At 41.3% G+C, this 13,536-nt stretch overlaps 4 protein-coding genes across 4 annotated transcripts; 2 read left to right on the top strand and 2 right to left on the bottom strand.

Moving 5' to 3' along the window:
- Window positions 1-1,473: 1,473 nt before the first annotated feature.
- Window positions 1,474-2,931, top strand: Bfra_007713 (putative 1,4-beta-d-glucan cellobiohydrolase b protein; the record flags this gene model as incomplete). The annotated part of the gene is made up of 3 exons (XM_037338084.1): window positions 1,474-2,073; window positions 2,126-2,440; window positions 2,494-2,931. 3 exons carry the CDS (start codon window positions 1,474-1,476, stop codon window positions 2,929-2,931), a joined length of 1,353 nt encoding a protein of 450 aa, XP_037190147.1.
- Window positions 2,932-4,737: 1,806 nt separating this feature from the next.
- On the bottom strand, window positions 4,738-6,125 carry Bfra_007712 (uncharacterized protein; the record flags this gene model as incomplete). Its single annotated transcript, XM_037338083.1, has 3 exons — window positions 4,738-5,914; window positions 5,960-5,978; window positions 6,038-6,125. 3 exons carry the CDS (start codon window positions 6,123-6,125, stop codon window positions 4,738-4,740), a joined length of 1,284 nt encoding a protein of 427 aa, XP_037190146.1.
- A 1,123-nt stretch (window positions 6,126-7,248) lies between these two features.
- Window positions 7,249-9,599, bottom strand: Bfra_007711 (putative transcription factor cys6 protein; the record flags this gene model as incomplete). Its single annotated transcript, XM_037338082.1, has 6 exons — window positions 7,249-8,356; window positions 8,403-8,540; window positions 8,590-9,146; window positions 9,190-9,346; window positions 9,400-9,476; window positions 9,528-9,599. The coding sequence occupies 6 exons, from the start codon at window positions 9,597-9,599 to the stop codon at window positions 7,249-7,251; spliced, it is 2,109 nt and encodes a 702-aa protein (XP_037190145.1).
- A 1,427-nt stretch (window positions 9,600-11,026) lies between these two features.
- On the top strand, window positions 11,027-13,246 carry Bfra_007710 (putative glycoside hydrolase family 1 protein; the record flags this gene model as incomplete). Its single annotated transcript, XM_037338081.1, has 6 exons — window positions 11,027-11,150; window positions 11,276-11,623; window positions 11,682-11,854; window positions 11,909-12,681; window positions 12,817-12,992; window positions 13,110-13,246. 6 exons carry the CDS (start codon window positions 11,027-11,029, stop codon window positions 13,244-13,246), a joined length of 1,731 nt encoding a protein of 576 aa, XP_037190144.1.
- Window positions 13,247-13,536: the final 290 nt, after the last annotated feature.

Below are 13,536 nucleotides of genomic sequence, written 5' to 3'. Positions count from 1 at the left end.
AATCGGAAGGTCATTGTCCGAGCCTAATCAGGAATTCCACACGGTGATAGCTGGCATAGAAGCCAATGTGGAATGCAGTGTCGATCTGAAGGTTTCCCCGCACTTGAGGAAAATGGAGATGGATTTTTAGGTATAAATCAGACATTGAGAGTTTCTGCCTGAGCCTAAGTGGTGTAAAATGGAGAAGTAGAGGCGGAGTTCCCATGGCGAAGTATGCGGTATAGCAGAGGCGTATACTGGTCCAAGGTCCTGTGATGTGATGTTTTGTCTTTTACTTCTCGTCACAATGAAATCTGACATGGAGGGATGTCTTGTACTGCCTCAAGATGACTATGGTAACGATCTCACTCCTGGATTATTATCCATCCTTGTTAGACCCACTTCGCCGATTTTTTCCGATCTCGCTTTTTCTTATTCCTTAGACTTTTCATGTTGTCAACGTTTTGGTTATTTTTGCTCCTGTGACCGAAATTTTCAGGGGGGACTTAGCTCTTCGATTATAACGGATAATTTATCCTTTGCCAATCAATCAAGCTTTACTTGGCAATCTGATGGCCATGCATTGTTGCGTTGGAAAACTGGGGAAACCCCGGCACTCGGCAGACCTCTTACTGGAACAAATTAACGCAAGAGCTTAAAGTACCTTCGGGTCAATACAAGTGTCCTCCGGATCTACACATCCGAGCCCTAGTTCTTAATTGAAAATCACAGGTAATATGCCTACCGATTAGATTGGTGTAGCTTTAATACCATATCTCACGTTGTCAACAATTGTTTGTGTTCTTAGATTTAAGCTCTCAGGAGATAAAGATGATTTATTTGGAGACAGCTAGAGATCTTTTCTTCTTGAAGTTCACGCCAATTGTCGTAGCGCGACGACGTCTATCTCGAATGCCGAAACGAAACTTTAGTTTCTCGGCTAAGATATTTTCTGCAACGGCGATTCGTGCATGTTTATGAAAAGGGGGGGTAGCGGAGAAATTTATACGAAACGCCCAACGAACTCCATGCACGATGTTCCTGACTTCAAATGTTGCGCGTCTTTTAATTTAAATCGGTTGGCAATTCCGGATATGTCTTGCTAACTGTCATGTAATTGTTTGCTCTGAGATGTTTGTGGGCCCCCAGTGTGAAAGCTAAAGCTGTTTTTAGCAAGATTCTATATCAGCTGAACCAAAGCTTCCATGTATTCCATCGCTATTTTTTGAAGTAGTCTTCTTTTACGGACCGTCTGTCCGATTGTTGTTGCGGATGTTAGGTTCTTGGTACCGTCAGTCCAGCGGCCTCTCGAGCCGGTCGTCGACGAGGTCAGAATGTGATAGATACGTCAAGAACTTTGACCATGTGAAAGAACTCTTAACCACAATCGGTGGGACGCGAAATAAAGTATAAAGTGAAGGGTTATTCCTGCTTCAAACCTCCTTCATCTCAACTACAATTTGCATGAACACAAGAATCTGACAATAAATCACTATGACGACAAGAATTGCTTTAGTCTCTCTTTTCGCGGCCGTTTATGGTCAACAAGTTGGCACATATCAAACAGAAACCCATCCTTCTCTCACTTGGCAATCTTGCACGGCTAAAGGATCTTGCACCACAAATACTGGAAGCATTGTTCTTGATGGAAACTGGCGATGGACTCACGGAGTAGGCACCTCGACAAATTGTTACACAGGAAATACTTGGGACGCAACATTGTGTCCAGATGATGCCACTTGTGCAAAGAACTGTGCTCTTGAAGGTGCAGACTATTCTGGAACCTACGGTATCACAACCAGCGGAAGTTCTTTGAGATTGAACTTCGTGACTCAATCATCAACAAAGAACATTGGATCTCGAGTTTACCTCTTGGCCGACAACACCCACTATAAGACGTTCAATCTCTTGAACCAGGAGTTCACATTCGATGTTGATGTCTCTAATCTACCTTGCGGATTGAACGGTGCTGTTTACTTCGCCAACCTACCTGCTGATGGAGGTGTTTCCTCGACCAACACGGCTGGTGCCCAGTATGGCACCGGATACTGCGATTCACAATGTCCACGTGACATGAAGTTCATTAATGGCCAGGTAAGTACATATAAATATTGCAAGAAGATAAAGCTGACTGAATTGTGACTAGGCCAATGTTGATGGTTGGGTACCCGCAAGCAACAACGTCAACACTGGTGTTGGTAATCACGGTTCATGCTGTGCTGAAATGGATATCTGGGAAGCAAACTCGATTTCCACTGCTGTCACTCCTCACTCTTGTGATACTGTGACACCAACTGTCTGTACCGGTGATGCATGCGGTGGCACCTACTCATCATCAAGATATGCTGGTACTTGCGATCCAGATGGATGTGATTTCAACTCTTACCGCATGGGTAACAAGACCTTCTATGGTCCAGGTATGACCGTCGACACCAAGTCTGTCTTCACTGTCGTCACACAGGTAAGCATCTTTTAACCATATATACTCAGAGAATGAACTAACATGTCAAACAGTTCCTCACCACCGACGGCACAGCATCTGGTACTCTCAATGAAATCAAACGTTTCTACGTCCAAAACGGCAAAGTGATTCCCAACTCCTACTCCACCATCGCAGGCGTAACCGGCAATTCCATCACAACTCCTTTCTGCGATGCTCAAAAAACCGCTTTTGGTGATCCAACATCCTTTGCCGATCATGGTGGTCTTGCATCCATGTCTGCTGCTTTCAAAGCCGGCATGGTTCTCGTGTTGTCTCTGTGGGATGATTATTATGCCAACATGCTTTGGCTCGATTCTACTTACCCTGTTACGCAAACATCGGCCGGTGGTCCAAGAGGTACTTGTGATACGTCATCGGGAGTTCCAGCTTCGGTAGAAGCAAGTTCTCCCAATGCTTATGTAATCTACAGTAACATCAAGGTTGGAGCTATTAACTCTACTTACGGTTAAGAGTGTGTGAGTTAGATGTCAAATAATAGGAACGGGGTGATGAGTGATGATGATGATGATGATGATGATGATGAAGGGGAAAATTGGAAGCGTTCGTTTATCAAGATCGTGTGGCGAGAAAAATTGGAAACTATCGTTTATCGATCTTATGTGGTAGGAGATGAAAGTTAAAATTGAAGAGACTCGCTCGTTTGGGGAATTGTCTATATGGAATTCAACTTTGTACATATGATTCCAACTAGTACATATCATATATTTAAATCATCCGTTCTTCGTGCCTTAATTGTGATTATTTTTCCAGGAAACAGGTACAGTTTTAAATGATGAATGTTCAGTACACGACAGATTACGCATTAATTAAACTTTTCCTGAAGCTCAAAGCTACGGTGATTAATCGCGGATTAAAAGTACCTTTATAACAAGACTAACCATTTGAAAAAAACACATTGTCAGATACGCAACATAATCATTAATAGGTCAAATTTTGCGGGAGCTCATAAAAATCTGTACAAAGCGGGGAAACAAGCTTACTTGAATATACAAGCTTCATGCTAGTATATCATGCTAATTAGACATCTCCTTCCCCTGTTCTGGGCCTGACCAGATTATGTAAAATTATATTGCATCGCTACAAAGATATATCAGGATTGTAATATCCGTATGTACTATCCAATAAGAAAATCTGGAATGTGGAAATGGAAGTGGAATAAGCGATTGATGAAGTAGATTAGACATATCGAAACTGATTACGAAACTGTCTTCTGAGATGATCTATTCCTAGTGAGAAATAGAAGAATGTGACAAAATATTATAGAGGCTACTAAGCCTCAGTAGCTGCTACTCATTAACCTCCTTACATGCGATCCGTGAATTACGAACAGAATTTTCGCTCATAGCTAAAGGAAACAATCAATAGAAGATGAAGATACATTGCACATCAAAGTACTCTTATCATCGATAGTCGAAGCCTATTAGCCACTAATCATCAAACTTTCCGTCGTGAAGGGGTTGCTCTTCTAATGACAATAGTAAGAGCCCAGACCCAATTATTCACAATTAACCTCGAAATATCCCTATCTTGATCAAACGCGTTACCGTGCCGGATTTATACAGTATTCCATATATTCTGAGTCCTAACAAAATATAAAGAGTGTAGAAGGTCAGATAAAGTATGCGGAAGAAGTTTTGATAGCATATCCCACGTCATAGTTGAAGGAAGGAAATAAGTCAAATCTGGTGGGCTTGGAAAAGATTAGAAGCTTGAATCCGGAGAAACTCAAGATAAGAGTGCTGTAAAACGGGTCAATCAAGAGGATTTCAGAATATATCGATAGTTGTAGAGGTAGAACCAGTGATTTTACTCGGAGGACGCAAATCGAGTGATTAACACAGGGATCAAGTTGATAATTACCCTGAACCTGAAAAAATCTGCGTGGAAGCCTTTGACAAAATAATCAGTATTAATTATCAACATAACATTTTAAGAATGATTACTTCCTAGTAGTCGATATGTTACCCCTAGCAGCTATCATAAAGCAAGCTCTTTGTAATCACCCATCAACGACATAAGCGAGTTTCCCTTTTAATCATATGAAATGTTCTATAAGTCTTGGAACTAATCTAGCGAACTCCAAACCCACGTATTCAATTGCATATAATTATGGAAGCATTGATATTTTAATAATAATCTATAAAACTAAAGGATTGTACCAAAAAAAACAAGTAGCTCTTTGGTTTCAACGAAGTGCCTACTCGAGTTTGCTCGAGTAATTCATCTTGCCTCACTATAAACGGAATGCTAAACCATCATTGGCCGACTGGATATTTTGTCCAATAGGTAATTGGACCCCTCATTTGAAATACCCTCTGAGTGTCCCTCTCCAAAGTGAACTCGACACTATTGCTCATGGCCGAACGCAACTGATGCATAGCAAACTCCAGTATATCAGGTGTCTCACGTGTGAATTTCACATGTCTAAACATGCGTCTTGTTTCAGGCATGATCCTTCCACCAACACCTCGGATATAAAGTCTCCTGAGTTGGGGCCAAGTTGCTCCTAACAATGCTGGAAGTATAAAGTCAAAAAAGTAATCATCCATTGGCCTTCCCGATTGCCTCATTAAAGATCTGATATCACGCGCCTGTATTTGCCATAATTTGAGGGGTTCAAGGCCCACTCCTTGTTCAAAATCAAATGTAATCAGCGTTGATGCTACCGATTTGATGAAGTTTGCCATTTCGGAATATCGTTTTTCCTCTCTTGCCTCTGACCATCTCACATCTTGATCAAGCTCACGACCCACTGTGGATATCTTAAGATGTTTCAATTGCACGAATTTTCCCAGAAGAGGCTGTAGATGCCCTCTCATTTGGCCACAGTGTCTCAATATAGGAATTCCGTTCTCATCCTCAGTCTCTTCGTATTTTGTATGGCGTATCCAGAAATCCCTATCAATGTTCTGGAAATCTACAGCATGAGCAAAAAGAAGACAGCCATCTCTTGGTTGTAAGAGGCCTTGAAGATTTTCCATCTCCAAAGAAGCTACAACAGAAGGTGTCGAAACACAAGCGCGAAAATAATTATAGGGCATAAGACCACCTATTCGAATAACAGTAGCTTCGGGGAATACCGCTGGCGGTATAATTGCTGAAGGTCGGAGAAAATCTTCGTAAACCGGTTGTGCGGGAAAATAAACAAAGTCATTCCAGTCAGCAGAAAATGAATAAATGTCTAGTCTTCTAACTCGAACTAGCAACTTCCACGCCTCCCACATTCTCGTGTGATCCATGCATCGATCTTCATGAAAAGACTGCCTCGGATAGATGGTCCAAGTCAAACTCGAAACGAAATTCCCTAACGTGGGCAATCTGAGAATCGTATCGATGAATGCGTTCTGTCGCATCGCATTGTCTTTGTGTTGCGGAGATATATACGTAAAGCCTCTTAAGTCGATCAATTCATCAGAGGTAGTCCGATGAGAGCTAAGATTTACATGACGGTACAATATAGGCACAGTACGTTCATACATATTGCGCGATGTTTGTGCTATTTATAAAAAAATCAGTCAAGGGTTATATGCAGCTACTAGAAGAATGAGTACGTACATAATCTTGACAAGTCTCTTCGCTCACAACACTTCAAGATTATAGATTGTAGCTCCTCGGAAAGCTCGTGGAATTTCGAGAAATTCATCATGATATTAGTATTGTTTGAATGTATTCAAAATGTGAGATGATGAAGTAACTTCGCTGAGGTAAAGGATGTGTACAACTTGAATGGAAATCGATGGGGGTGTATGAAAAGTCGGATTGTTTACAACACTTTGATTGCCTGTATGATACGGAAGGATCGAGAAGTCATGTGGTTTACGGATATTATGTTGTGTTGTGGCAGGTACGATCAACAGTGTACACATAGCCACAATCTTTTATATACAGAGAAGAATTGCCTCTTTCTTTAGATACTTCATCGCTCATCCACTGATCTTCAGCGAATGAGCCTGTCAGTTCAATTAATTCCAATTACATAAATACTACAATTTGTCTCCAGCCGAATACATCTGAGCATACTTAAAATCTCAGCTTGAGCTTCAATGACATAAATGAGACCGAGGTCGACGATACTCTGAAAAAGCGAATAAGATCTGCGAATTTCATGGTGCTAGTAGCTGATGAATCTCGAAAGCTGAGAAGATGATTCGAGGGCAATGTTATTTGTACCACTCAAGTCTGGATACCCAAGACGGGTTGACTCAATTATTCTGTTTGTCGAAGCAGAAAAGAAAATACCAAGCCAGTTAAGGATAGGGGTAGAATGCAAAATGTTCAAATTGGATCAAGAGAGATTAAAAACATAATATCTGATAGCCTGATAGATTTATCAGAGATGCTTGGAGTTGCTGCATTGAGGTTTACTCAAATCATAATATCATTTGATGTTTGATTGATGATACTTCAACTCGACATCCCCTTAATTATTGCTTGTAATCTGTGAATAGTATTCATTAGAGTTGACCCTCGAAAGCCGCTTTCGGATACTTTTGTATGTAGTACTTGGCGATGATCCAAAGTTGCTATTTTGCTCAGGTCAACTCATAGATCTCATGTGTACATGTCAGATCAATAATTGCAATCTCAGAGAAGGCAATGACATGTTTGAAATATTTATCAATCCATCATTAATCATAAAGTACTCAAATATAGGTAGCGGTGGCGATAGTCACAAATTACTCAAGATCTGTCAAATAGAAGAGCTTCTAAAGAATTCAATGTCAATTCAATTGGTTTTGGTATTGAGACGAATCCCCCTCTTGGCATCACCCACCCCCTTCATACCAAACCGCCGGCACGATTTCGCTATTAGAGTTCATATTCAACTCCGGAAATGAGTAGTTCGGGTTCCATAAATCCTCTTCCATGCTCACGCCAATGTCAAAGTCAATCATCTGAGTCATCTCCTCCCAAAACGACGTATCCATTTCAAAACTATTGAAGCTCACATTGGGGCCAGCAGAAGAGCCATTTGGAACCAGTGGTTGTGGTTGAGAAAGTTCAAAGCCAGTTGTATCCTGTGCTGGAACCGTAACTTCCTGAGTAGCTGCATTGTCCCCCTCCTCGGTGACAGTTCGATTTCCCTCTTTCTGGTCCAATGACTGTGAATTGTTGGCTAACCCATCGACATCCTTATTACGCTCTAAGATCCTCTCCTGGCAAATGGTGAGAATTTGTAAGCCTGATTTTGCCATGGGGCTCCTTTCCTCCATTATCTTCAACCTTTCTATCGATTTCTCAATTGCAATTTTCATTCTTTCCTTCAGACTACTCTCCAAGTTTGGTGATTCTAATACTATCCCAGACAAAACTACTCCACAATCGATAGTATTAAATGCGAGGGAATAAATTCGATATTGATGTGGTTGCATTGCTTTGAAAAATTGATCCTGACCATCAAGACAATCTAATGCAGCTTTTATGGATGCAGTTCGACTTGTAGGATGGATTGGAGCATGAGGTCTATGAAGTGCCATAAGAAATGAATGCGCGGAAGTCGCTATCATCAATCTTTGGCGAGGAAGTCTTGGTTCTTTCATGTCCCATGATTTATCTGGGTTTTCTGGTCGTAAAGTAGGCGGTAGAACGCCAATCGTGGAAACGATCCTATTATGAAGGTTTGTGATGAATGAGTAGTCTTTTATATGAGGTCTATGAGCACCAGCTGCTAAAAGTTCATGAATCATTTGAGCTAAAGAATAGTGAAACAGTTGAGCCGAATAATTGGATGGTGGGGTGTGAGGATCCTGTAAATTTGCTGGAGTGGGTATGGTCTTTGAGGGATCAATCGGGAATGAACAATCAAGTGGTGTTTTGATTGTACAATCACTTGCATTAATCGAGCGAGGTCGTCCAAGCATTACCGACATATGACTGACAATAATTAGCAATGTGTCAAGTAAGAATGGAAGCTGCTGACCTGTCCCAAGTGAAGAGCGTTACCCAAAGTCTCCTTTTGTATTCGTCATACCAAAGTTTCTCCAGCCCAACCCCAACACCTTCTCCCGCAACTTTTGGAATTGAAGCTTGTAGATGAAGTCCTAAATCTTGGGCCTGTCTGAGATTTGGTCAGCATGATGAAAAATTGAGATAGAAAGACCACAAACCTAATTGCACTGCCCAATAAATGCCACGCTTCTGTGCCTCGACTATAATTCTTCAGCCAACCAGATTTTAACAAATCATGTTCGACGCCTGTTATGGTGGAAGAGTGTCTTCCCAAAAGAGACATTATCTCCATACCAGTTTTACTATACTCATGAGAAAGCCTATCACAGTCCAATAACGTTTTTAAATGAAGTGTTTTTGATGTTTCTGTGTTTGGGGGTAAAAATTGTAAAGAAACAGCAAGAGTCTGGAATAATAATGCAGGAAAATATAGAAGATCTTTAGAGATACTTCCAAGATCCGATTGCCCACTTAAAGTGTTACGAATATCTTGCCATGATTTGAGAAGATTCCGAAAATAATGCTCTTCCAGTACTTTGAGATACCAATGTAATTCCGAGAAGAATAAGTCGACCAGCTCTGAGATAATAGATTGAGATGGCAGTTGTATAACTAAACTCAAAAATTTATGTCGTAAACCAGGATGGGATAATGAAGTTGATGTAGGTGTTCCCATGAATGTGGAAAGGTCATCATTAACATGAAATGACTGCTTCTGTCAGGTTGAACTATGAACGAGGAAGAAGAAGAAGAAATACCTTTTGCAACCCAGTAAACGAGCTGTTATGAGAAGCATATCCTACTTGATCAAAAAGATCGGATGGTGTTGAGCCTGACTTCAATATGATTTCATCGTCTCTTGTACGTTTGTTTGATTGTCCTCCATTCTTTGAGATATCTTTCAGATCATCGAGTCTATCCTGTTCATAAGCACGTCTTCCATTCACAGTTTAGAATTTACAACATACGATGATGGGTTAGAATAAGAGCATTTCTCCGGAACACTTCGAGAAATGCAAACATCACATGGTTGACCACGATTACACTATTTGATGCGTTAAGAGGCAATTCTTATCAATGTTATATCATGTCTTACCTTTTGCTTTCTCCTATAACATTCCCAACATGTCTTTACTATACGTCTTCGTTTCTGTGGCTTTGTTTCCATGATTGGGTGTTCAGTGTAGCGGTATATATATCATATGCAGATTGATGAAGGGGGTCAATGAAAATGGTAAACCGTGTAATTGATGCAGTCACGTGAGACTGGGCTTTGAAGCGGAGTTAACGTTAAGACCATGAAGTTATCTATATTTTACCTCGTATCCTCGTATCTTGGTATCTTCTCATTGCCAAGCCTCATCGAACATTTCTAACAAAATCTCTCTCAAAACACACATTCTGACTCGCACATTCGAATTACAAAATGTGCACGATACGATAACCTTATCCACCGCCATTTGCTTACCTTCCACAACGCAATTCGAACGAAGAATAACTTTCCATGTCAATCTATATCTTCTTCCCATTTGCAATCGTATAACCACACTTGCTAGCTATCTGCTATATGTTTCTGATGTCTCTGGAGTCTGGAGGGTGCCATGTTGTATCGGTACTCTCTGGCTGCATCCAATAGGATGGCAGAGCTAGAATTATCCTCAATTTCGTGGCTTCGAATATAAATGTGCAAATTCTTGATCGTATCGAAGTATCTTTCTGGAGTTTCCGTTGGACTTGATGATCATCAGATCTTCTTGGAGGTTATACAAGTGAAATAAGGATGGGAATCTGCCCGTCAGAAAGGAATGAAGAAAAGAACATGTCTTTGCTTTCCAGCCAACCTCGAGTGGGAGTAATCATGTTCTTTCTTGGATCGCTTTAAATATCGGGCTCAGATGCCAGTCTCAATCGTTATGTACGGAGGACGTCATGATACTTCAGAACAAGCAGACTCATACTGTGTTTCGATCAAGTGCCAGCAGATGCACAGCGTCACACAAAACAGATAAGCTTACACCTACAACCATCATACTACCTATTGCATGGTTCAATCCACCCTTTTGCTTCTCTGCATTGAATCCCCCTTTTAAAGCCTTCACACGTTCCCGGAGAGTGAATGACGACATACAAGAAACTTTGTCCTGCGAAGGAATACTCGCATTTGCCGGAATCATGTCAATTATCATCAATCTTAACATAATATAACATATTGATTAATCCTTGATGTTGATCATCTCGCTCACAATTTACCCGACCCCAATGTCTGTCCTTCCCCGCAATCTTACCGGATGTACCGGTTTTTATCCCAAATTCGGTTGGATGAACACCTGCATGCTATTTCATCATCACCCGTCACTGGTAGAAGTAACTTGCGGTGTATATCTGAAAAAGTCTATCGACCTCAAGTTACCTCGGACATATAGCTCAAGTGAGTTTAATGTCCTATCCTTGATTGACAGCTCAAAATAATGGATACATGCAAGTGACTACCCCGCATGGAGAATGAGGGGAAATTCCCACATTACATATATGTTCAAACGAAACTGCTGTTTTGGGTGGAATGCGATTAGGAGCTCTCTCTTGTCAAAGGTAATCATGAAGGTCTTCTTATGGTCATTGTCTTTTGGAACTGTTTTGTCTACTTCGACGGCTGCCACTCCTACGACGACAGCTGAAAGTGCAGACGCGTTTACTACGAATATTAATATAAATGTTCAACGTGAGTCCATCAGCATTTTTATGGTTCATCGAGAATTGCATATGCAACATGTCTCGGTGCTTTTCAATCCCCTTCCCGTTCTTGATGACTCAATCTACCACGCAACTGACTCACATCTATTCTAGAACTATGGGATTTCTTTGTCGGTCCAGTAGAAACCGCAACAACCAATACAACCGTCTCCGCGACTCCCGTTCCAACATCTGAGCTCATTCCTCCACCACCTCTCCATTATTCCCCCTTCCCAAGTGGTGCTCAGGTACCTTTAACCCAAAAGAATGAGTCCTGGAAATTTCCTTCGGGGTTTTGGTGGGGTGTAGCATCTGCAGCCTACCAGATCGAAGGAGCAGCTGCCGATGAAGGCAGAGGTCCTAGTGTTTGGGATGTGTTTACTCACAATGCTGCTGCGACAGAGACCTTATTTAATGATACAGGGGACGTTGGTGACAATCAATATTATTTGTATAAACAAGGTTTGTTCACTAATACTCTACAATAAGTTTAGATTAATGGGGAGACTAACAGCAATAGATATTGCGAGAATTGCAGCTCTCGGTGTTCCATATTATTCATTTTCCATCTCTTGGTCTAGAATTTTACCATTTGGAAAGGGACCAGTCAATGAACTAGCTCTACAGCATTATGAAGATCTCATTGATACTTGTATCGAATACGGAGTTCAACCTGTCGTTACACTCTTTCATGTAAGCATTATCCATACCTCATCCCATCCTAAGATCCTAATTTTCTTCTCTTAGTGGGATACCCCTCTCTTTCTCCAAAACTCTTACGGCGGCTGGCTTTCTCCCAACATCGTCGAAGATTTCGTTGCCTACTCCAAAATATTATATTCTCGCTATGGCAAAAAAGTCCCTCACTGGTTTACCGTGAACGAACCCATCGAGTTCTGTGGGGAGTATCCGTTCCCCTCTGGCTACTTCACCCCCACCACCATCCCTTCAGAACAACAACGATTCTATTGCGGTCACCATGCTCTTCTTGCACACGCTGAATCCTACCATCTCTTTAAATCCCTGGGACTCAATGGAACCCTAAGTTTCAAAAACAACGGCGGATATAAGATTCCCCTCACAAATTCCTCCGAAGATGCCGTTGCCACACAACGAGCTTGGGATTTCAACGAAGGCTGGTTTGCAAATCCTGTGTACATCAATGGAGACTATCCACCTTATTTAAAGACATATCTGGATACGATTCCTCTCACATTCAATGAAAGTCAAAAGGCATTGATAAACGGCACTGCGGATCTGTTCGCTCATGATGCGTATACTTCTTCATATTACATGGCTCCCGATACGGGAATTGACGCATGTACTTCGAATTCTTCGCATTCCTTATTCCCAGGCTGTTTCAATTCTACGAATGTAAATGCAGACGGGTGGTTAATTGGAGCGGCGGCAGATCCGTTGGCAAGTTGGTTGCATATTGCCACAGATTGGGTACCTACGTTTTTGAAATATATTCAGGATACTTGGCCTAGTAAGGGAGGAATTGCTGTTTCTGAGTTTGGGTTAGTTTTTCGGGTTCCAATGATGACTCTCTGGCTTTTCTCTTCCCCTTTTATCCCACGTTCATCTCTCTCTTAGTTGTCTTTCCTCTATCTTATTCCATCAAATCACACAACTAACCCCTCTCCTCCCAATAGTTTCGCAGAGCCCTACGAATATCAAAAAACGCTCCTCTCTGATATTCGAACCGACACAAGAAGAACCCTCTATTACAAACAATACATGGAAGCTATCTTACTATCCATTAGCGAGGGAGTCAACGTTGTTGGCTGTTTAGCTTGGAGTATCATGGACAATTTAGAGTGGAGTTCCGGTAAGATCTTCCCTTTACTCTTTTCTCTGCGATCCTTCATCGAGACGGGTTTTTTCTTGACCAGGGAGAAAACCGTGCTATTGTAGATATGAGAGAATCACCGCTAATGAAACATAGGATATCATGTGAAGTTCGGAATGCAATATGTGAATTTCACAACTGGGGAACGATATTACAAATCGAGTTTCTTCGAATATGTTAATGCGTTCAAGTTGTATGCGGAGGATCCGGTGGTACCGGTTTATGTTCAATGATTTGAATCGAGATGAGAGAATGAACAAATGAGATGGATGAGCTGACTGGACACGAAAAAGTGAACCATTCGATTGCTTGGGTAGTCAAAAGAAATATTCAAACAGGAGAGAAGAGACTTTAGACTGAAGTTATATGCCTAGGTATCGAATATTCTGGGCCCTGAAATATCTGTAAGCATCAAGCGGATCCTCAACCAATAAGACATTTTTATCAAAAGGATTGAGACAGGCAGCAATTATCAGATAGTTTCCATCCATTGAAGATAAAAGATACAAGATGATAAATCATA

This window comes from Botrytis fragariae (genome assembly GCF_013461495.1).
Source record: "Botrytis fragariae strain BVB16 chromosome Unknown tig00000112, whole genome shotgun sequence".
NCBI lineage: Eukaryota > Fungi > Ascomycota > Leotiomycetes > Helotiales > Sclerotiniaceae > Botrytis > Botrytis fragariae.
The sequence above is the reverse complement of the archived record's forward strand: the minus strand, read 5'-3'. Positions and strand labels throughout refer to the sequence as shown.